General features: G+C 48.0%; 1 protein-coding gene across 1 annotated transcript in view; it reads left to right on the top strand.

Annotated features, from left to right (window-relative positions):
• inppl1a (inositol polyphosphate phosphatase-like 1a) overlaps window positions 1–21129 on the top strand; it is a 172149-nt gene that overhangs the window by 109687 nt on the left and 41333 nt on the right. Inside the window, exons 10-17 of the mRNA XM_052025624.1 lie at window positions 5872–5978; window positions 9579–9681; window positions 10248–10444; window positions 11269–11386; window positions 12628–12724; window positions 13117–13255; window positions 16048–16147; window positions 17169–17257. Coding sequence (XP_051881584.1) covers window positions 5872–5978; window positions 9579–9681; window positions 10248–10444; window positions 11269–11386; window positions 12628–12724; window positions 13117–13255; window positions 16048–16147; window positions 17169–17257 — 950 coding nt within the window. The remainder of the gene's footprint in view (window positions 1–5871; window positions 5979–9578; window positions 9682–10247; window positions 10445–11268; window positions 11387–12627; window positions 12725–13116; window positions 13256–16047; window positions 16148–17168; window positions 17258–21129) is intronic.

Below are 21129 nucleotides of genomic sequence, written 5' to 3' on the forward strand. Positions count from 1 at the left end.
TCAATCTTTGTCACATGATAAGTTGGTGTTCTCGATCAAACATTGCCAAGGGCATAGATCGGCGTAGAGTAAAACTCCCTCAATAATGTCCCGTCAGACACTCCTAGGACAGGAAAGTTTGAGGAGGAGCCCTCTCAACCAGAAGATTGCATTCAACGAGGTCAACTGTTAAAGTTTTAAGTTCATTGTCATGGGCAGACATACCCAGGGTATAAGTGCCTTGCAGGTCAGCCTTTTGCAGCAGAATACATTACAAACATGGCAAACATAAATTATATAAACTTATATTAACAAATTATACATAACTTGCATGACAAAAATAAAAATAAACAATGACACTTGTGCAAGTTGAGGGAAATGCAGTCTGAGGTAGAATTTAGGTTTCTCAAAAGGGTTCAGGAAGCAGATGGCAGTGGGGAGGAAGCTGTTGTTGAACCTTGAGGTGTGGTCTTCAGGCTTCTGTACCTCCTGCCTAATGGCAGCATCGAGAAGAGGGCACAGCCCGGATGGTGGGGGTCCCTGATGATAGATGTCGCCTTCCTGAGACATCGCCTCTTGTAGATGTTCCTCGATGGTGGGGAGAGCTGTACCCGTGACGGAACTGCTCTCTGTAGCCTCTTGTGTTCCTGTGCATTGGAGCTCCCATACTAGATGTTGATGCAGCCAGTCAGAATGCCTTCATGATGGGACGGGGTCTGACTTGTGTACGCTGCTACAGAGTGCCTGGTGAAAGTGTATGGTCCTTGGCCCGGCATCCCCTGTCTTTGGGAGAAGAGTGCATTGGTAATGTCCCCTGTCTGGCTAGCTATATCCTACAGGTCCTCCCTGGGTTATAAACACCTGACTTTTGGACACCCTGTACACACAGACAAGTATTTGGGAGACCAGCAGGATGGATGGGGATGGATTTCCTGGCTGCTGTGGGCATCTTCTGCCCAGTGGGAACAGAGTCTCTCCCCACCCTCTGAGCCACAATGACCTGGTTGAGCCAGGCAGAGCTGGGAGCACTAAGCAGTCTCACTAACTGGGTCGGGTCAGGTTACGAACATTTCTTGGGACCAGAGCCCTGTTGTAACCCGAGGACTGCCTCTATCTGCATTGAGCCATTCCCGCATCAGCTTCACAGTAGGTTGATGGATATGCCTCTACACATGTGGGCATGTAGGTAATTCTCTTGGCTTAGTCTGATGGTGTGGTCTTGGTGCTCAGAGACCCTGTTGATCTACAGAGGATGCACAGTGCTCTCAGTTTTTTGGCTGCATCCCAAAAAACAAGTCAAAAGAGTTCTGAATGGTCCATGAACACTACCATGTTCCTTTTTTGCACTATTTATTTATTTTTGTCATTTATATTAATTTTCTGTCTTTGCACTGTACTGCTGCTGCAAAACAACACATTTCACATCATACGTCAGTAATAATAAGTCTGATTCTTAGATTCATCCTCCACATGGGTCATTGGGAGAAATTCTTCGTACTACTGGTCGGTCAGTGGTGGGTAGACTCCTTGCTGAGCGAGGTGAGACCATTTGCGTGGAGCTCAGCACACCTCTTCTATCTGGGAATCTACCTCAGCCCTGCAGAGGAAACCTGACAGGCAAACTGGTAGGAGTTCATGTGAAAGTTACCCATCAGCTGAGGCACTGGACAGAAATGTGTCAGGTGCTTTCTTATAGGACCAGAGTCAAATCAGAAACCAAGACGTATTGGTTGGTCACTTTGGTCCTACCCACTGCTTTATTTCCCAAAAGAAACTGGTGGATTTATTCAGGATGGAAACACTAGGTCTCTGCCACAGGTCTTGCAGAAACCTATAAAAATCGAACAGGACCAAACAGATTGGGATGTTCCTGATTCAGAACCAGGGGACAGGGCTTCAGGAGAGATGTCTGCCATTTAGAACCGAGATCCAGAGAAATCTCTTCACCCAGAGGGTGGTGAAGCTGTGAAATTCTCTGTGACAGAGGTCAATGGAGGCCAAGTTGTCAATTACATTCAAGACTAAAAGATTTGGGGAGAGAGCAGGAACAGGGTACTGAAGTGGATGATCAGCCACAATCACGTTAAATGGGTACAGCAGGCCCAAAGGGCCGAATGGCCTGCTCATTTCAGGATGGGGATGTTCCTGGAACCACCATCTCTCGTTGTGTGCAATTGTCCACCCCCTATTTATGATTAGATGTGGTAGAACTGCAGAGGTTTGATATGATTTGTGATTGGACTGCTCTCTGAGACCACGCAGCTACAGGGCTCAGTAAAACATTGGTCCAAACGTGCAGCAAAGGGCTGAATTCCTGAGGAGAGTGACTGCCCTTGGCATCCAGATGGCATTTGACTAAGTGTAGCATCAAGGAGCCTTGGTAAACCTGACGTCAGTGGGCATCAAAGGGGCAAATACTCCAGTGGCTGGAGCTGCACCTTGAACAAAGGAGTGTGGTGGTGGTGGTGCTGGTCAGTGTTGGAGTGCCAACCATCTTCAACTGCTTTATCAATGACCCTCTGACCATCTTGTGGTCAGAAGTGGGGACGTTCACTGCTGTTTGTACAATGCTAATTTCACTTGCAGCTCCTCAACAAGTGTGTCTAGCAACACCTAGACAACATCCAGGCATGATCTGATAAGTAGCAGTTAACATTCGCGCACAAGAATACTAGTTAATGACCACCTCCAATGTAGAGAGTGTAACTACATACCCTTCACTATTAATAGTATTGCCATCAGCAAGTCCCACCCCCCCCCCACCATCAACATCCGGGGGATCACCGTCAACAAGAAACTTGTGGTTGTCAGTGCACATCAGAGGCTGGGTGTCATTTTTCTTAATACAGGAGGCTGTTCAGCCCATGAGATCCATGCTAGCTCCCAGAAGAACAACCCCATCAGTTCCAAACCCCTCTCATTTCCTTAATTATCAACTCTCTTTTGTCATGTACCTACACTGAGGGATTATTTACAGCAGCCAGTTAATGTGTTAGCACGTCTTTGAGATCTGAGTGGAAACCAGAGTACCCAGGGAAAACCCTGCAGTCACTGGGAGAACATGCAAACTCCACACAGGCAGCGCCTGAGGTCGGGATTGAAACTATCGCTAGAGCTTTGGGCAGTAGCACTATCTGCTGTTCCGCTGCAACGGCTGACTTGGTTCCTGACATCCCGAAGCCTTTCTACAAGGAATAAGTCAGGAACATGATGGGATACTCTACACTTGTTCCAACGGGAAGCTCGATGACATCCAGCACTCTAAACATTCATTCCTCCAACACTGGCACAGAGGTTGCAGTGTGGACCACCCTCAAGATGCACTGCAGGTATTCGCCCTGGCTGCTCTGACAGCACCTCCCAAACCCATGGATTCTAGCACCAAGGACAAGGGAACACCACCACCTGCAGGTTCCCCTCCAAGTCAGCATGGTTTGTGAAAAATACCACCGTTCCTTCATTGTCACTGGGTCTAAATCCTGTCCCCAGCAGCACTCTGGGAGCACCTTCACTAGAAGGACTGCAGCGGTTCAAGAAGGCAGCTCCCCCCCACCTTCATGAGGGACAGTCAGGGGTGAACAATGAATGCAGCAAGAGAAATAAGTCACGAGGGCCCAATGATGTCATTGTACATGCCCGTCAAGCACTTTCAGGCACTGACACCAAGTGTCTGGGTCTGGAACATGGATCTTTGTCCGTCCTTTACTGTGGTTTCGGTGAAGAATTCAAATACAGAATATTACTGCAGCCCTTGAAAGCTGGGTGACAGAGCAGAGGGCTCAACAGGGAGGATGGGGCATAAAGTTGAGAAATGTGAATTTATTCACTTTGATAGGACGGATAAAAGAGCAGATGAATTTTTAGAAGATGAGAAATAAAATGTTGATTTCGAGGTCACAACAGGAAGGCTTGCTGCAATTATCTAGGCTACAGAGTGTCTGCTTGAAAGTGCTTGTCCTTCTGTGACTTCTTGCTCAGTTTCTTCCTTTGATGGGGGAATCGCTGCTGCTGTGTCAGCGACACTGCAGTGTCTTGACGTTTGTGTGCTATAATTAGAAGCAGAACTTCTGAGTTGCTTGAATTAGAGGGAAGCTGCTGCACTGTGTGGAGAGAGTTTCTGTATAAATGGTGCTGTGTGAACAGGCCTGTGTGGTTTGGGTTCTGCAAAGACTTCAGTGAACTGGAAGTTGTGTCTCAGAATGCTTGCGCTGCCAGATGAGGGATGCTGATGTTATGCCGTGCCTGCTCATTGTTTGCCCATCACTGACAGAATAGAACATAGAACAGCACAGGAAAGGTCCTTCAGCCCATGACATCTGCGCAACCGTGATGCCAATTTAAACTACACATCAGTCTGTATCCCTCCATCCCCTGTCTGTTTATGTATCTGTCTAAATACCTATTAAACGTTGCTATCATATCTGCTTCCACCCCTTCCCCAGGCAGCCCGTTCCAAGCAAAAATAAAGTTGAGTTTATTGTTACATGCACAAGTTCATATATGCACAGCTGCAATGAAAAACTTGCAGCAGCATCACAGGTACATAGCATCAGATAAGCAGCTTTCACAAGAAAAACATAAAGCAAATAGGAATTGTACACAATTTTTACAAGAAAGAACACAATTAGAACAAAAAAAACAAGGTCCAGTTTAGTGCAGTAAAAAGAGTGGCACCTGCTGTGATATGTGTGAACAAAAACTTACCTTGTAAATCTTTAACCTTTCCCCCTCACCTAAAGGCTGTGCCCTCTAGTATTAGACATTTCCACACTGGGGGGGGGGGGGGGGGGGGGTGGAGACTCTGACTGTCTACTGTATCTTCAGGTAACTAAATAAATCTGGATTTTAAAGAAAAGTGCTGCCTTATTAGCAATGTGCATGAAATGAATGGATCATCTTTCCACATTCCAGCATCTGCAGTCTCTTGTGTCCCCAGGGACCGTCTTTAAAAACCCATCTAGTTTCCCCGTAGGAAAGAAGTCCATCATCCTTACCTGGTCATTGTGTATGGCTCCAGACCCACTAATGTGGCTGAGTCATAACTGGCTCCTCAACAACAAACAACCCGCTGGAGGAACTCAGCAGGCCGAGCAGCCTCAGTGGGAAGAAAGGAACTGTCAATGTTTCGGGTCGAGGCCCTGCATCAGAAATGAAAGTGGACAAGCGACATGGCTGGTATAAAGAGGGGAAGGGGAGTGGTGCGATCACAGTTTAAGGTGATTGGTGGACTCAGGAGGGGTAAAAGATGATGGGGCAGGATGAGCAGGGCAGATATTTTCACCACCCCCCTTCCCTTTATACTGGCCATCTCGCCTCTCTGGTCTCAGTTCTGATGCAGGGTTTCAGCCCAAAACGTTGACAATTCCTCTCCCCCACAGACGCTGCTCGACCTGCTGAGTCCCTCCAGCAGATTGTTGCTTCAGATTCCAGCATCTGTAGTCTCTTGTGTCTCCGCTCAGTCTTCGGGTCTGGGGCGATCAGTGATGGACGATAACAATGGGAACATCCCCTGAACAAATGAATTTTAAAAACTCTTCCTGCACAGTCTCTGAAAGTGCAGTGGCAGGGGAGCGCTGCATTGTAATATCGAGGTGTTTGAAGTCGAGTCTCTGGAGTAGGACTTGACCTTGGGACCTCCAGACTCTGAGAGGCAGAGAGCACGACCGACTGACCCACATCTGGCACCACTATCATTTCACATCAACCATGTGAACATCTGTAAGTTAACGGGCATGTGGATTTTCATCTGGATACCAGGCTTTGGAGACCCGTCCCCTCTGCCTCCACTGCCTTGCGTGATTATGCTCTGGGTGTTTGATTTTTGTCCACGCTTACTTAATGGGCGTCACTAAAATGCAGTCTTCAGTGAATTATATTCTTCTCCTCCACCAGTTCGGCAGCTGATAAAGTCACAGCGTGTCCACAACAAGCTGGGAATTTTGTTTGAAAAGGAAAAGGATAAAACACAGAGGAAAGACTTCATCTTTGAAACCACGAGGGTGAGTTACCTGGCTGCAGCCTTCCCAGTGAACGTGGCACTGGAGAGGCCATTTGGCCCACAATGTTATGCCAACCTTGATTCCAATTTGTACTAAATGCCCTCCTCCTGTGTATCATCCACATCCCTCCATTCCCTTCATATTCATGTGTTGACCTAAAAGCCTCTTAAACTCCACCAAACTGCCTGCGTCCACTACTACCCCTGGTGACCCATTCCAGGCACTTGCCACTCTCTGCGTTTTAAAAAAAAACCTTGCCCCTCACATCGCCTTTAAACTTCCCGCCCCCACCCCCAACCTTAAAAGTATGTCCTGGGGAACAGATTCCAACCGTCTACCCTGTCTGTGCTTCTCATAATTTTAAAAAACCTGTTTGGTTCCCCCTCAGCCTCTGCTGCTCTTGGGAGAGCAACCCAAGTTTGTCCAACCTCTCCTTTTAGCTCATGCCCTCTAATCCAGGCAGCATCCTGGTGAACCTCTTCTGCACTCTCTCCAAAGCCTGCACATCCTTCCTGTAACGGGGCGACCAGAACTGCACACGATACTCCAAGTGCAGTCTGACCAAAGTTCTATACAGCTGCAACATGGCTTCCTTACTCTTATACTCAACCCCCCTACCAATGAAGGCAAGGACGCCATATGCCTTCTGTACCACTTTATTCACTGGGGTAGTTACACACACAAAGTGCTGGAGGAACTCAGCAGGTCAGGCAGCATCTATGGAGGGAAGTAAACAGTCGATGTTTGGGTCGAGACCCTTCATCAGGACTGGAAAGGAAGAGAGCAGAAGGCAAGAGTCCAGATGGGGCGGGGGGAAGGTGGGGGGAGGGGGGATGAAAAGGAATGAGGTAAGAAGCTGAGAGGTGATGGGTAGTTCCTCCCCCCACCCCCCCCCCCCCCACGTCTTCCCTCATTCCTGGCCCCCTCATCCCCTTTTCTTTCCTCTCACCTGTCTTCATGACCTGCCCAGCTATTCCCCACCTCCTTCCCTTTTTTCCATGGTCCGCTGCCCTCTCCTACCGGATTCCTCCTCCTCCTACCTATCATCTCTCAGCTTCTAACATTACTTCCTTTCATCTCCTTGCCCGCCCCCCCCCCCCCCCACCACCTGTCCCCTGCCTGCGTGTGCTCCTCCCCCTCCCCCACCACCTTATTCCGGTTTCTGCCCTCTTGCTTTCCAGTCCTGATGAAGGGTCTCGGCCCAAAACATTTCCCTCCACGGATGCTGCCTGACCTGCTGAGTTCCTCCAGCACTTTTTGTGTATTGCTCCAGATTCCAGCATCTGCAGAATACAAAGAACATAGAACATTACAGCACAGAACAGGCCCTTCAGCCCACAATGTTGTGCCGACATAGCTAATCCCTCCTACCTACAGAATGCCCATGTCCCTCCATTTTCCTCTCAATAATAGGGAAAAGATATTGCTTGTCCACCCTATCTATGCCCCTCATAATTTGATGCACTTCCAGCAGGTCACCCCTCAGTCTCCACCGCTCCAGAGAAAAGATCCCAAGTTTGTCCAGCCTCTCCTGATAACACATGCCCTCTAATCCAGGCAGCATCCTGGTAAACCTCCTCTGCACCCTCTCTAAAGCCTCCATATCCTTCCTATAGTGAGGTGACCAGAATTACACTTAATACTAAATTGCACTAAATGCACCCTAACCAGAGCCCTGTAGCGACGCATCATAACTTCTTGACTCCTGTACTCAATACCTCAATTAATAAATGCAAGCATTCCATAAGCCTTCTTGACCACCTTATTTACCTGAGTAGCCACTTTCAATGAACCATGGATTTGCACCCCCAAGGTCTCTCTGCTCTTCAACACTGTTAAGGTTCTTGCCCTTAAGAGTGTACTGCCTCTTGACATTAGTCCCACCAAGGTGCAACCCCTCACATTTATCCGGGTTAAACTCCATCTGCCATTTCTCTGCCCACATCTGCAGCTGATCTATATCACACTGTATCCGTCGCCAGTCTTCTACACTATTCACAACTCCACCAACCTTGGTGTCGTCTGCAAACTTACTAACCCATCCATCAACATACTCATCCAGGTCATTTATGTACATCACAAACAGCAGAGGTCCCAGTACAGATCCCTGTGGAACACCACTACTCACAGGCCTCCAGCCCGAATAAGTTCCTTCAACCACCACCCTCTGTCTTCTATGGGCGAGCCAGTTCTGGATCCACACAGCCAATTCTCCCATGCATCTGAACTTTCTTGATTAACCTATTATGTGGGACCTTGTCAAATACCTTACTGAAGTCTATATAGATGACATCCACAGCTCTACCTTCAATCTCTCTCGTCCCCCTGTCAAAAAACTCAACCAGATTAGTCAGACACGACTTGCCCCACACAAAGCCATGCTGGCTTTTCTTAATCAAGCCATTAGATTTCAGATGCTTCTATATCCTATCTCTAAAAATTTTCTCCAGCAATTTCCTTACAACTGATGTGAGACTCATATGTCTATAGTTCCCCGGATTTTCCCTTGTTCCTTTCCTAAATGGAGGAACAACATCAGCCACTTGCCAGTCCTCTGGAACCTCACCCGTGGTCAAAGAGGACACAAAGATACTGGTCAAGGCCCCAGCAATTTCCTCTCTCGCCTCCCTGGGGTATATCCTATTGGGCCCCAGGGACTTATTCGCCTTAGTACTGTTTAGGAGACATAACACTACCTCCTCCTTGACCTCTAAATGCCCTAACATGTTTCTGCCCTCAGTTCCAATTTCTGCGTCCTGCATGTCCCTTTCCTGGGTAAATACTGAAGCGACATATTCGTTCAGAACACCACGCACACCCTCTGCATCCAAACACAGATTCCCTTCTTTATCCTTAAGTGGTCCTACATTATCCTCATTCCTTGTGAGTGGAATGACTTTTGGGTTCTCCTTAATACAACTTGCTAAGGACTTTTCATGGCCCCTCCTGGCTTTCCTAAAGTTGTACAAGTCGTTGGTGAGGCCACACTTGGAGTACTTTGCACAGTTTTGGTCGCCCTGTTTATAGGAAAGACGTGGTTAAACTGGAAAGAGTGTAGAGAAGATTTACGAGGATGTTGCCAGGACTCGAGGGCCTGAGTTACAGGGAGAGGTTGGCCAGGCTGGCTCTTTATTCCTTGGACTGTAGGAGAATGAGGGGCGACTTTATAGAGGTGTTTAAAATTGAGAGACATAGGTAAGGTGGACGGTAACAGTCTTTTCCCCAGGGTAGGGGAGTCCAAAACTAGGGGGCATAGATTTGAGGTGAGAGGGGAAAGATTTAAAAGGGACCTGAGGGGCAACATTTTCATGCAGAGGGTGGTGAGTATATGGAACGAGCTGCCAGAGGAAGTGGGTGAGGCAGGTACAACCGTGTCATTTAAGAAGCAGTTGGATAGGTACATGGAGGGGTGGGGCTTGGACGGATATGGGCTGAACACAGGAAATTGGGACTAGCTGGGTGGGCACCGTCGTCAGCACAGACTGGTTGGGCTGAAGGGCCTGTATCTGTGCTGTATTGCTCGATGACTGTAAATATTCACAAAGGATGTTGGGAGCAACTCTGTCAAGGCCTTTACTCTTGTGGTTCTCCCCCTTACAGAAGCGAGAGGCATTTTGCCAACTCCTGCAGCTAATGAAGAACAAGCATTCGAAGCAGGACGAACCAGACATGATTTCCATCTTCATCGGCACCTGGAACATGGGTAAGACCAAGAGAAGATGGAATGGGATTGGAGAGCATGTCTTATGAGGATAGGTTGAGTGAGCTAGGGCTTTTCTCTTTGGAGAGGAGGAGGATGAGAGGTGACTTGATAGAGGTGTACAAGGTGATAAGAGGCATAGATCAAGTGGACAGTCAGAGACTTTTTCCCAGGACAACAATGGCTAGCACAAGGGGCATAATTTTAAGGTGATTGGAGGAAGATATAAGGGGGATGTCAGGGGTAAGTTCTTTTACACAGAGAGTGGTGGGTGCGTGGAATGCACTGCCGGCAGAGGTTGTGGGGGCAGGTACATTAGGGACATTTAAGAGACTCTTGGATAGGCACATGAATGATAGAACAGTGGGGGAGAGGGAAGAGTTAGATAGATCTTAGAGTAGGATAAAATGTCGACACAACATTGTGGGTCGAAGGGCTTGTGCTGTGCTGTAATGTTCTATGTTTAAATACTGACCTTGCCATGAAGGTCCATGTCTCGAGAATATATTTTATATACTTGGATGGAATTTTGAAGAGCATCTCCCCCTCTCAAATATTTTCCTAACTAGGAAGTGCCCCCCCTCCAAAAATTATGGCGTCTTGGCTCGTATCCAAAGGCCTTGGAAAAACCCTGGATGAGATGACGGTCACTATTCCACATGACATCTACGTCATTGGGACCCAGGAGAACTCTGTGGCAGACAAGGAGTGGGTCGACTTTGTCCGAGGCAATTTGAAGGAGTGCACTGACCTGGACTTCAAACCAGTAAGATGTGCGGTGTGGAGTCATTTGATGTTGTGGTCGTCAGAGGGATGTCTGGGACTGTTGGATTTCTGGGTTGGGGGTGTTTCTAAAGCCTTACACATCCCCATCCCCCCATCCCAACCCATTAATATTTTGAGATTACTGACACTGTTTCAGAGGATTGCCTTCATTTTGCTCCCAGGTACCTATGTACCTCACTCCCCGGGCTCCTCCATGGATCTCAGAGTCTGGACTCTGGACTGGGCAAGCCAACAAGCCCCAAGGTCCAGTGGAAAGATATTTTCTCTTGTGAGAGGATCAAGAAGCAGGGGCTTTGGAATAAGCAGGGTCTCCCAGCTGGAGATGATGTGAGTTTTCCTCTGCCTTCCGCTACCCTTTGAGGGAGTTCCAAAGACTCCAGGCCTTCAGAGGTACACAGATTATTGACAAGGAAGGTGGTGAAAAGTTATTGATGGTTAACAAGATTGCAGAGTTGTAGTTATAATCCAATTCACTATGATCTTGTAAAATAGCAGCGTGGGCTTAAGGGGCCGAGTGGCCTCCTTGTGTTCCTAATTTGTACGTCGGATTCCTATTTCATGAAGAACGAGCCCACCAGCCTTCCCGCTGGACAAACCAAGCATCCCGCTAGGAGCAAAGGAATGAGGAAACCATCCAGCTCTTAGCCTGTTCCACGGATCATTTAGATCATCATTTGACTATATCACAACTCCACAAGGCCACCTTGTCTCTAGCCTTTAAATCCATACAGTGGGTGCCAGTGTTTCACTAGTGGTGTGATGTCAAGCAGCAAGCAAGTCTGCAGTAAATGTGTCCATTTGCAGATTGCAATGCAGACACTCTGGAACATTAAAATCGCAGTCCTGGTGAAGCCGGAGCACGAGAACAGGATCAGCCACGTCAGTACGTCGAGCGTGAAGACTGGAATAGCCAATACCCTGGGTATGTAAGCCGGTGATGCCACTGCTCCTACCACTGTCCTAATGATGACGAGAACAGCAGCAACCTGCATCGTGTGCAGCATCTATAACGTAACAGAGCTTCCGTCTTTCTCTTTCAGCATTTCCCTCATCCCCTTGCACTGAGATCACTGCTCGTGTCTGCATTCCTGACTTCCATCGCTGCTTCTATCAGTGGTCATGCCTTCAGTGGCCTGGGCTCAAACTCCCTTCTTAAACCTTTCCATTTGTATATCACTATTCCTTTAAGGTTCCCTTTAAAACTTGAAATAAAAGCATAAAATGCTGAAAAAAAAATCAACAGTTCAATTCAAATGTTGAATCTTCTTCTCTCCTCTCAGATGCTGCCTGACCTGCTGAGCATTTCCAGCATTCTCTTGTTTTTATGTCAGATTTCCAGCATCTGCAGTATTTTGATTTTTTTTGGGTCCCTTGGACCTTCCTCTTTGACCAGGGACGGGTTTTAAAGAGTGTCTTAGAGGAATAATTTGCCCATTGAAGATATCATGCCAGGCCAAATCCTCGTCACCTTCCCTAGTCTCCTGTGTGACCCGGTGGCAGGAGGGATCTGATTTACATTGGAAAGCCCTTTGGGATGTCCAAGTTTTATGTTTATTGTTGTCATGGGCAGACATACACAGGGTGTAAACACCATGAAAATTAGCTTTTTGCAGCAGCAACACTGTACATTACAAGAGGAGGACAAACGTAAGTTAACGTCAACTTAAATTGACATAAAGTATGCATGTATGCAAAATAAACATGACACCAGTGCAAGATTGCGAGACGAAAAATGTGCAGTCAGAGTTAGTGTCAGGGCTTTTCAGGTGGGTTCAAGAACCTGACAGCAGTGGGGAAGAAGCTATGGTTGAACCTTGAGGTGTGGGTCTTCAGGCTCCTGTACCTCCTGCCTGATGGCAGCATTGTGAAGAGGGCACGGCCCGGATGGTGGGGGTCCTGAACAATGGATGTTGCCTTCCTGAGACATTGCTTCTCATAGATGTTGTAGATGGTGGGGAGAGCTGTACCCGTGAAGGAACTGGCTGAGTCCGCCACCCCCTGCAGCCTCTCGCGACCCTGTGCATTGGGGTTTCTCTGCCAGGTCATGATGCAGCCAGTCAGAATGCTTTTCACTGTACATGACATGGATACTTTCTGTTTTTTACCATGATGAGCACTATATGCAGGTCCAATTTGCTGAATTTACCTCTTCATCTTTCACAGGTAACAAAGGTGCAGTTGGCGTTTCCTTCATGTTCAATGGCACGTCATTTGGATTTGTTAACTGCCATTTAACGTCTGGTAATGAGAAGACTGCAAGGTAAGCCTAAGTGGGAAGGTCCTTGTTGGTGTTGTGCTGGGGAAGGTATCCCACCAGTGTGTTTGTGTCATTAGCGCAGTTTGGAGAGATGAACCAGGGCCATCCAGGCCAAGAAGTTAATTGTGTTTTGGCTGATGGTAGAGAGGTAGCTGGATGCCTGAATGAAGTTTGTATGCTGACTAAGTCTCCCTTCTATTTTCTTGTTTCAAGTCTCCTTGTGTGGAGGTTTGTTCCAACTGGTGGTGGTAATGGGTAGGTTGCAGCGTTAGTTGTGGCAGCACTCAGTCCCGTTCAGTGGGTGACTTAGTACAGAATGAGAAGGGAAGAATTACACTGCCAGTGGTGAGCCAGAATGAATGCTGTCTTTATCCAATCCCGTTTCTCGCACCCAGGCGAAACCAGAACTACCTGGACATCCTGAGGTTACTTTCTCTGGGGGATAAGCAGCTGAGCTCCTTTGACATCTCCTTACGGTTCACACATCTCTTCTGGTTTGGGGACCTCAATTATCGGTTGGACATGGAGCTGCAGGTAGGCAGTGTCACAGCCCCGAGCTCGCCTCTTCCTCTCCCCTCAGCCCATTTAGCCTCTTGGCATTGAACACACCCAGCTTGTTTCCCAACTAGCCCAGGTGGAGGCAACTAACTGGTATTTGACCACATCAGGCACCACACCCTTTTCTTGCACAGTGTGACCAGCTAAAGCATTGTATCAGGTCTGCCCACTTCACGCATTGTCCCCATCACATATGCCTGGAATCCCTGGCCAAAGGGAAATTATGTTTACATTTAAATCTCCCCCTCTTCTATCAATGATAGCACCTTGATCATAGTCACCAGTTATGTCCGTACAGGCACAGGCAGTACCTGTGGCCTGACAGGGCTTCTGATTCATGCTCAGTTACTTGTACACCACAGTCATATTGTGCTGAGTTCCTTCTGGTTGTTGTTAGAACCTTAGTTGCTTCGCTCAGCTGTCTGTGTTGTACAGGCTGCAGCCCAGTCACTGTGATCTTAGATTCATAGCGTTCTACAGCACGGAAACAGGCCCTTCAGCCCAACTTGTCCATGCTGAACAAGGTGCCCATCGAAGCCAGTCCCATTTGCCCGCATTTGGCCCATATCCTTCTAAACCTTTCCTCTCCATGTACCTGTCCAAATGTCTTTTAAGCTTTGCGATATGTACCCGCCCCTACCACCTCCTCTTGACAGCTCATTCCATCTACCTGCCACCCTCTGTGGAAAAACCTGCCCCTCAGGCCCCCTTTTAATCTCTTTCTTAAATTAAACCTAAATACTTGGTGAAATTTAGAACCTTATAACAGTGAGATAGAAGCTGTCCTTGAGCCTGGTGGTACGTGCTTTCAGGCTTTTGTAAGAAGGCCTGATGCCCTCCAGTTTTAGTCTCCCCTACCCTGGGAGTGACCATCCACCTTGTCTACGCCCCTAATGATTTTATAAACCTCTAAGGTCACCCCTCAGCCTCCTTTGCTCCAGTGAAAACAGTCCCAGCCTGTCCTTTATAACTCAAGCCCTCCAGTCCCAGCAGCATTCCTGTGAATCTTTTCTGCACCCTTTTCAGTGTAATCACACCCTTCCTATAGCTGGAGGACCAGAACTCCACACCATACTCCAAGTGTGGTCTCACCAACAATTTTTACAGCTGCAACACGACATCCCAACTCCTATGTGGGGACTCCCAAAGTCTCGGTCTTATTCAGTGCAGCAGCAAAAGGTAACTGGCGCTTCACTGAAGTTAAGCATCCTTTTGTATAAGGAATGTCTTTTGCAACTTGCACATCTGCTAACTGCCAATAGAAAACTACTTCTGACCTTCAGACCAGTATTGCGTGTACTGTAGGAGGTCCAGGGATAAGGCTGGTTTGGTTTTGGCGATAATTTGTTGGGGGTCTTCCTCCCAAAGTGATGGCCTTCTCTCAACATCCACTGGGATCTCAATTAGCCCCAATCCCGGGTCTCCTCGACAGTGTGCTGTGTCCAAACAAGTAATAAAGGAGCTGGCTGTTGACCAATCAAGTCTTCCCCATTCAGTGTCGTACCTTTTGCCTCAACACAATCCTGCCCAGAGGACTCCTGGAATTTGATCCGTCAGTCTCAGCTCTGAAGGTACTCCAGCAATCTGCCCACCACACAGCTAGCTGGGCAGGGAATCCCAAAGAGTGATGAAGGAATTCCTCCTCATCTCGGTTGGAAATGGTCGACCCCTACACTGCGATCATCTCTCCCCCTCCACCCCACCAAATCCAGGTTCCTCAGCCTGAGGAGTTGGCCTCTCGGCCTCTACCCAGCCATCCCTCTCTGAATCCTGTGTTCCCTTCCCTTATTCATCCTGCACAGTTCCACCCCTCTTGGTCTCTTCCACCCCCTCCTCCCCCCACCCCCTCCACTCAACAATCTGGTACTCTCCTTCGGTCCAAACCCCCCTTTATTGAAGTGGGTCGGGTGGAACGGGAGATGGTTTTGCCAGCGCCCATGTATTATATGATCGAGGCGTGGGATTACCCACATACACTGCATCTCAGAGTCCTGCTGGGCATCAACTTGGACTTCTGAACCGTGGCTCTGTCTCCACTTGACAATCCCAATAGGAGTGTAGATCAAATCTCAGGCATCCAAACCCAGAGAGAAATGTAACCAAAGCTGAAGAGCTGTGCTCTTGTGTGAGCTAATCCCAGCGAGCCTGAGAATAGGTGTTGCCCTCACCAATGTTCTCCAATAGTTGCTGGACCGCAGCTTTCCAGAGGCTACAAAATTGACAGCTTGTTGTGAATGAGCAGTAGATGAACATGCAACCTCACAGAAGTATCACCACCGCTCCCCATCCTTTCCTCCCCCTCCATTCATATTCCACGACAGGTGAATTAGTGTAATGTTGTTACAGCGCCAGCAACCCGGGTTCAAATCCGGCCACTGTCTGTAAGGAGTTTGTGCGTTCTCCCTGTGACTGTGTGGGTTTCCTTCGGGTGCTCCGGTTTCCTCTCATATTCCAAAGATGTATGGGTTAGGAAGTTGTGGGCATGGTATGTTGGTGCCGGAAGTGTGGCGACGCTTGCAGGCTTGGAATTGGAGGCAGAAACCTGGCTCATTTTTATATTAACCTTCTTCCTACCTCTGCCTGCTGCCTCTTCCATCACTCGGAACCTGAGAGGAACATGGATACGTACCTTCATCTTGAGCTGAGGTCAGCTAAGTTGTGCTGGGGAACTGAATGTGGGACCTTGCTGGCAGTGAGGCAGGGCTCACCTCTGTGGAGATTGTGGCCATTCTCTTCTGGTCTCTTACACTCTTTGCTTCTTGGTTTAGGACATTCTGAATTACATCAATAGGAAGGAGTTGGAGCCTCTGCAGAAAGTTGACCAGCTCAACCTGGAGAGAGAGAAAAATAAAATATTCCTTCGATTTTGTAAGTATTGGAATTGGTTTATTACTCTCACATGTACTGAAGTACAGTGAAAAGCTTGTGTTTATGTGCCATCCAGACAGATCATTCCATATGTACATACATTGAGGCAGCAAAATGGAAAAGCAATGCAGAATATAGTGTTACGGTTACTGAGAGTGCAGTGTAGGCAGACAAATAAAGTGCAAGGGCCACGACGAGGTAGAATAGGAGATTCATCTTTAGAGTTAGTAGTGTATGACAGGTCCGTTCAAGATCCTGATAACAGCAGGATGGAAGCTGTGCTCGAGTCTGGTGGTACGTGCTCCCGAGCTTTCATATCTTCTGCCCGTTGGGAGAGGTGAGAAGAGAGAATGACTGGGGTGGGAGGGATTCTTGATTACATTGGCGGCTTTCCCGAGGCAATGGGTGGAGGAGACAGAGTTCATGGAGGGGAGGCTGGTTTCCGTGATGTGGACGCAGCTCAGCACAACTCTCTGCAGTTTCTTGCCGCCCCAGGCAGAGCAGTTGCCATACCAAGCCGTGATGCATCCAGAAAGAATGCTTTGTAGGGTGTATCAGTAAAAAAAAAATATTGGTGAGGTCATTGGGGACATGCCGAATTTCCTTATCCTTATGAGGAAGTAGCATTGGTGTGCTTGCTTCACTGGGCCAAAATAAATTGTTAGTGATGTTTCCAGCTAGGAACTTGCAACCATCTCCACCTCCGCGCGGAGTGATACAGACATGGACGTGTACTCCGCCCCACTTCCTGAAGTCAGTGATCAGCTCTATCATTTTGCTGACGTTGGGGGAAAAGGTTGTTGTCTTGACACCAAGGAGGCTCTCTGTCTCCTCCTTGTAATCTGTCTCATCGTTGCTTCAGGTCCGGCCCACTACGGTGGTGTCATCTGCTAACCTGTAAATGGAGTTGGAGTAGAATTTGGCCACACAATCATGAATGTGTTGTGTGGTGTGTTACTGGTGTGCAGGGCCTGTCCTGAAATGTCCAGTTCAGGTGTTTTATTGTGCTTCCTGTCCGCAGTGGAAGAGGAGATCACCTTCCCTCCAACGTATCGATACGAGAGAGGTTCCCGGGATGTCTATGTCTGCCACAAGCAGAAACCAACTGGGGTGAGTAAGGAGACACAAGAGATTCTGCAGGTGCTGGAACCTGGAGCAACGCACACACAGTGCTGGAGGAACTCAGCAGGTCAGGCAGCATCCCTGGAGGGAGATGGACAGTCGACGTTTTGGGTCGAGACCCTTCATCAGGACTGAAAGGGAAGAGGGCCAAAGCCAGAATAAGGATGTCAGGGGAGGGGGAGGAGCACAGGCTGGCAGGTGATAGGTGAGTCCAGGTGAGAGGGGGAAGGGGGATGGAAGGGAGTGATGTGAGAAGCTGGGAGGTGATGGGTGGAAGAGGTGTCCTCACTGCCACCCCATGAGCCTCCGCATCCAACACCTCATTCTCCACAACTTCCACCACCTCCAACGGGATAACGAGATCCCACCACCAGGCATGTCTCCTCCTCCCCACCCACCACCCCCCTCCCCGGTCGACTGTTTATTTCCCTCCATAGATGCTGCCCGACCTGTTGAGTTCCTCCAGCATTTTGTGTGCGTTGCTTGGGGGTGAGGAAGGACTTACAGATTTCTGATCATCACTGCCCTCTGTAACATATTAAAGCCATCGACATGCAGCTAAGGGATAAAACCAGGTATAGAACAGTACAGCACGGGAACTGGCCTTACAGCCCACTATGTGCCAAATAAAACTAATCCCACATAATCTGTATCCCTCCGTTCCCTTTATGTTCAGGTGCCTATCTAACGGCCTACTAAACACCACTATTGTATCTGCTTCCACCACCTCGGCAGTGCATTCCAGGCACCCACCACTCTGTGTAAAAGAAAAAACTTCCCGCACATCTCCCTTAAACTTGACACAATATGTAGGTAGGCCTACGAGAGAAGGGGCTGCGCTTGATTTGGTATTGGGAAATGAACCTGGTCAGGTGTCAGATCTCTCAGTGGGTGAGCATTTTGGAGATAGTGATCATAATTCTATCTCCTTTACGATAGAACTGGAGAGAGGAACAGACAGACTAGAAAGGCGTTTACTTGGAGTGAAGGGAATTATGAGGCTCTCAGGCAGGAAACTGGAAGATTAAATTGGGAACAGATGTTCTCAGGGAAAAGTACGGAAGAAATGTGGCAAATATTCAGGGGATATTTGTGTGGAGTTCTGCATAGGCATGTTCCAATGAGACGGGAGTCACGAGAGGATACAGGAACCGTGGTTTACAAAGGCTATAATAAATCTAGTCAAAAGGAAAAGAAAAGCTTACAAAAGCTACAGAGAGCTAGGTAATGTTAGTGATCTGGAAGAGTATAAGGCTAACAGGAAGGAGCTTAAGAAGGAAATTAGGAGAGCCAGAAGGGGATATGAGAAGGCCTTGGCGGGCAGGATTAAGGAAAACCCCAAGGCATTCTACAAATATGTGAAGAGCAAGAGGATAAGATGCGAAAGGATAGGGCCTCTCAAGTGCAGCAGTAGGAAAATGTGTATGGATCCAGAAGAAATAGGGGAGGTACTCAATGAATACTTTACGTCAGTATTCACCACGGAAGAAGATCTGGGGGATTGTAGTGGGGACTTGCAGCAGGCTGAAAAGCTTGAGCATGTAGGTATTAGAAAAGAGGTGGTGCTGAAACTTTTGGAAAGCATCAAGTTGGATAAGTCGCCGGGACCAGATGGGATGTACCCCAGGCTGCTGTGGGAGGTGAGGGAGGAGATTGCGGAGCCTCTGACGATGATCTTTCCATCGTCGATGGAGACGGGAGAGGTTCCAGAAGATTGGAGGGTTGCGGATGTTGTTCCCTTATTCAAGAAAGGGAGTAGAGATAGCCCAGGAAATTATAGACTGGTGAGTCTTACCTCAATGGTTGGTAAGCTGATGGAGAAGATCCTGAGAGGCAGGATTTATGAACATTTGGAGAGGTATAATATGATTAGGAATAGTCAGCATGGCTTTGTCAAGGGCAGGTCCTGCCTTACGAGCCTGATTGACTTTTTTGAGGATGTGACTAAACACATCGATGAAGGGAGAGCAGTAGTTGTAGTATATATGGATTTCAGCAAGGGGTTTGATAAGGTACCCCATGCAAGGCTTATTGAGAAAGTAAGGGGACATTGCAATGTGGATCCAGAACTGGCTGGCCCACAGAAGGCAAGGAGTGGTTGTTGAAGGGTTGTATTCTGCATGGAGGTCGGTGACCAGTGGTGTACCTCGGGGATCTGTTCTGGGACCCTTACTCTTTGTGATTTTTATAAACGACCTGGATGAGGAAGTGGAGGGATGGGTTAGTAAGTTTGCGGGTGACATAAAGGTTGGAGGTGTTGTGGATAGTATAGAGGGCTGTCAGAGCTTACAGCGGGACATAGATTGGATGCAAAATTGGGCTGAGAAGTGGCAGATGCATTTCAACCCAGATAAGTGTGAAGTGTTCATTTTGGTAGGTCAAATATGATGGTAGAATATAGTATTAATGGTAGGACTCTTGGCAGTGTGGAGGATCAGAGGGATCTTGGGGTCCGAGTCCATAAGATGCTCAAAGTAACTGCACAGGTTGACTCTGTGGTTAAGAAGGCATTCGGTGTATTGTCCTTCATCAATCGTGGAATTGAATTTAGGAGCCGAGAGGTATTGTTGCAGCTATATAGGTCCCTGGTCAGACCCCACTTGGAGTATTGTGCTCAGTTCTGGTCGCTTCACTACAGGAAGGATGTGGAAGCCATAGAAAGGGTGCAGAGGAGATTTACCAGGATGCTGCTTGGAATGTGGAGGATGCCTTATGAAAACAGGTTGAGGGAACTTGGCCTTTTCTCCTTGGAGCGATGGAGGATGAGGGGGGACCTGATAGAGGTGTATAGGATGATGAGAGGCATTGATCAGGTAGATAGAGGCTTTTCCTCGGCTGAAATGATGGCCACATAGGTTTAAGGTGCTGGGGAGTAGGTATAGAGATGTCAGGGGTAAGATTTTTTACTCAGAGTGGTGAGTGCGTGGAATGGGCTGCCGGCAACGGTGGTGGAGGCGGATACAATAGGGTCTTTCAAGAGACTTTTGGATAGGTACATGGAGCTTAGAAAAATAGAGGGCTATGGGTAAGCCTAGTAATTTCTAAGGTAGGGACATGTTCTGCACAGCTTTGTGGGCCGAAGGGCCTGAATTGTGCTGTAGGTTTTTCTTTGTTCTGTTTCTATCTCTAAACTTCCCCCTCTCATCTTGAAGCTATGCCCTCTAGTAGTTGGCATTTTGACCCTGAGGAGAAAGACTCTGTCTACCTTATCTCTGCCTCTTATAGTTCTATAAACTTCTATCAGGTCTCCCTTCAGCTTCTGATGCTTCAGAGAAAACAACCCAAGTTTGTCCAACCTCTCCTCATAGCAGATGCCCTGTAATCCAGGCAACATCCTGATGAACCTCTTCTACACCCTCTTCAAAGCCTCCACATCCTTTCTGTAATGGACCGACCAGAACAGCACACAGTGCTCCAAGTGCGGTCTAACCAAAGTTTTATACAGCTGCAACGTGACTTCCTGACTCTTGTACTCAATACCTGACCAATGAAGGCGAGCATGCCATACGCCTTCTGTACCATCCTATCTACCATCTTACAGGTATGTTGTAAATCATAGATTCCAACAGTACATGGTATATTCAACCAATACACATTGCTGGCTCTTTGGAAAAAGCCATCTATTTTGTCCCATTCCACAAGGCTTTCCTCAATCCTGCGAACTTCTTCCCTTTTGAAAGTTCCCAGCGAATCTGCTCCCTTCCAGGTGGTGTACTGATGCAGCAGGTAGTGCCACTGCCTCACAGCTCCATTGCCCAGGGTTCAGTCTATCTTCCGGTGCTGTCTGGAGTTCACATGTTTTCCCTGAGACTGCGTGGGTTTCCCCCAGGTGCTCCAGTTCCTTCCCACATCCCAAAGAC

Source organism: Pristis pectinata, chromosome 11 (assembly GCF_009764475.1).
Source record: "Pristis pectinata isolate sPriPec2 chromosome 11, sPriPec2.1.pri, whole genome shotgun sequence".
Lineage (NCBI taxonomy): Eukaryota > Metazoa > Chordata > Chondrichthyes > Rhinopristiformes > Pristidae > Pristis > Pristis pectinata.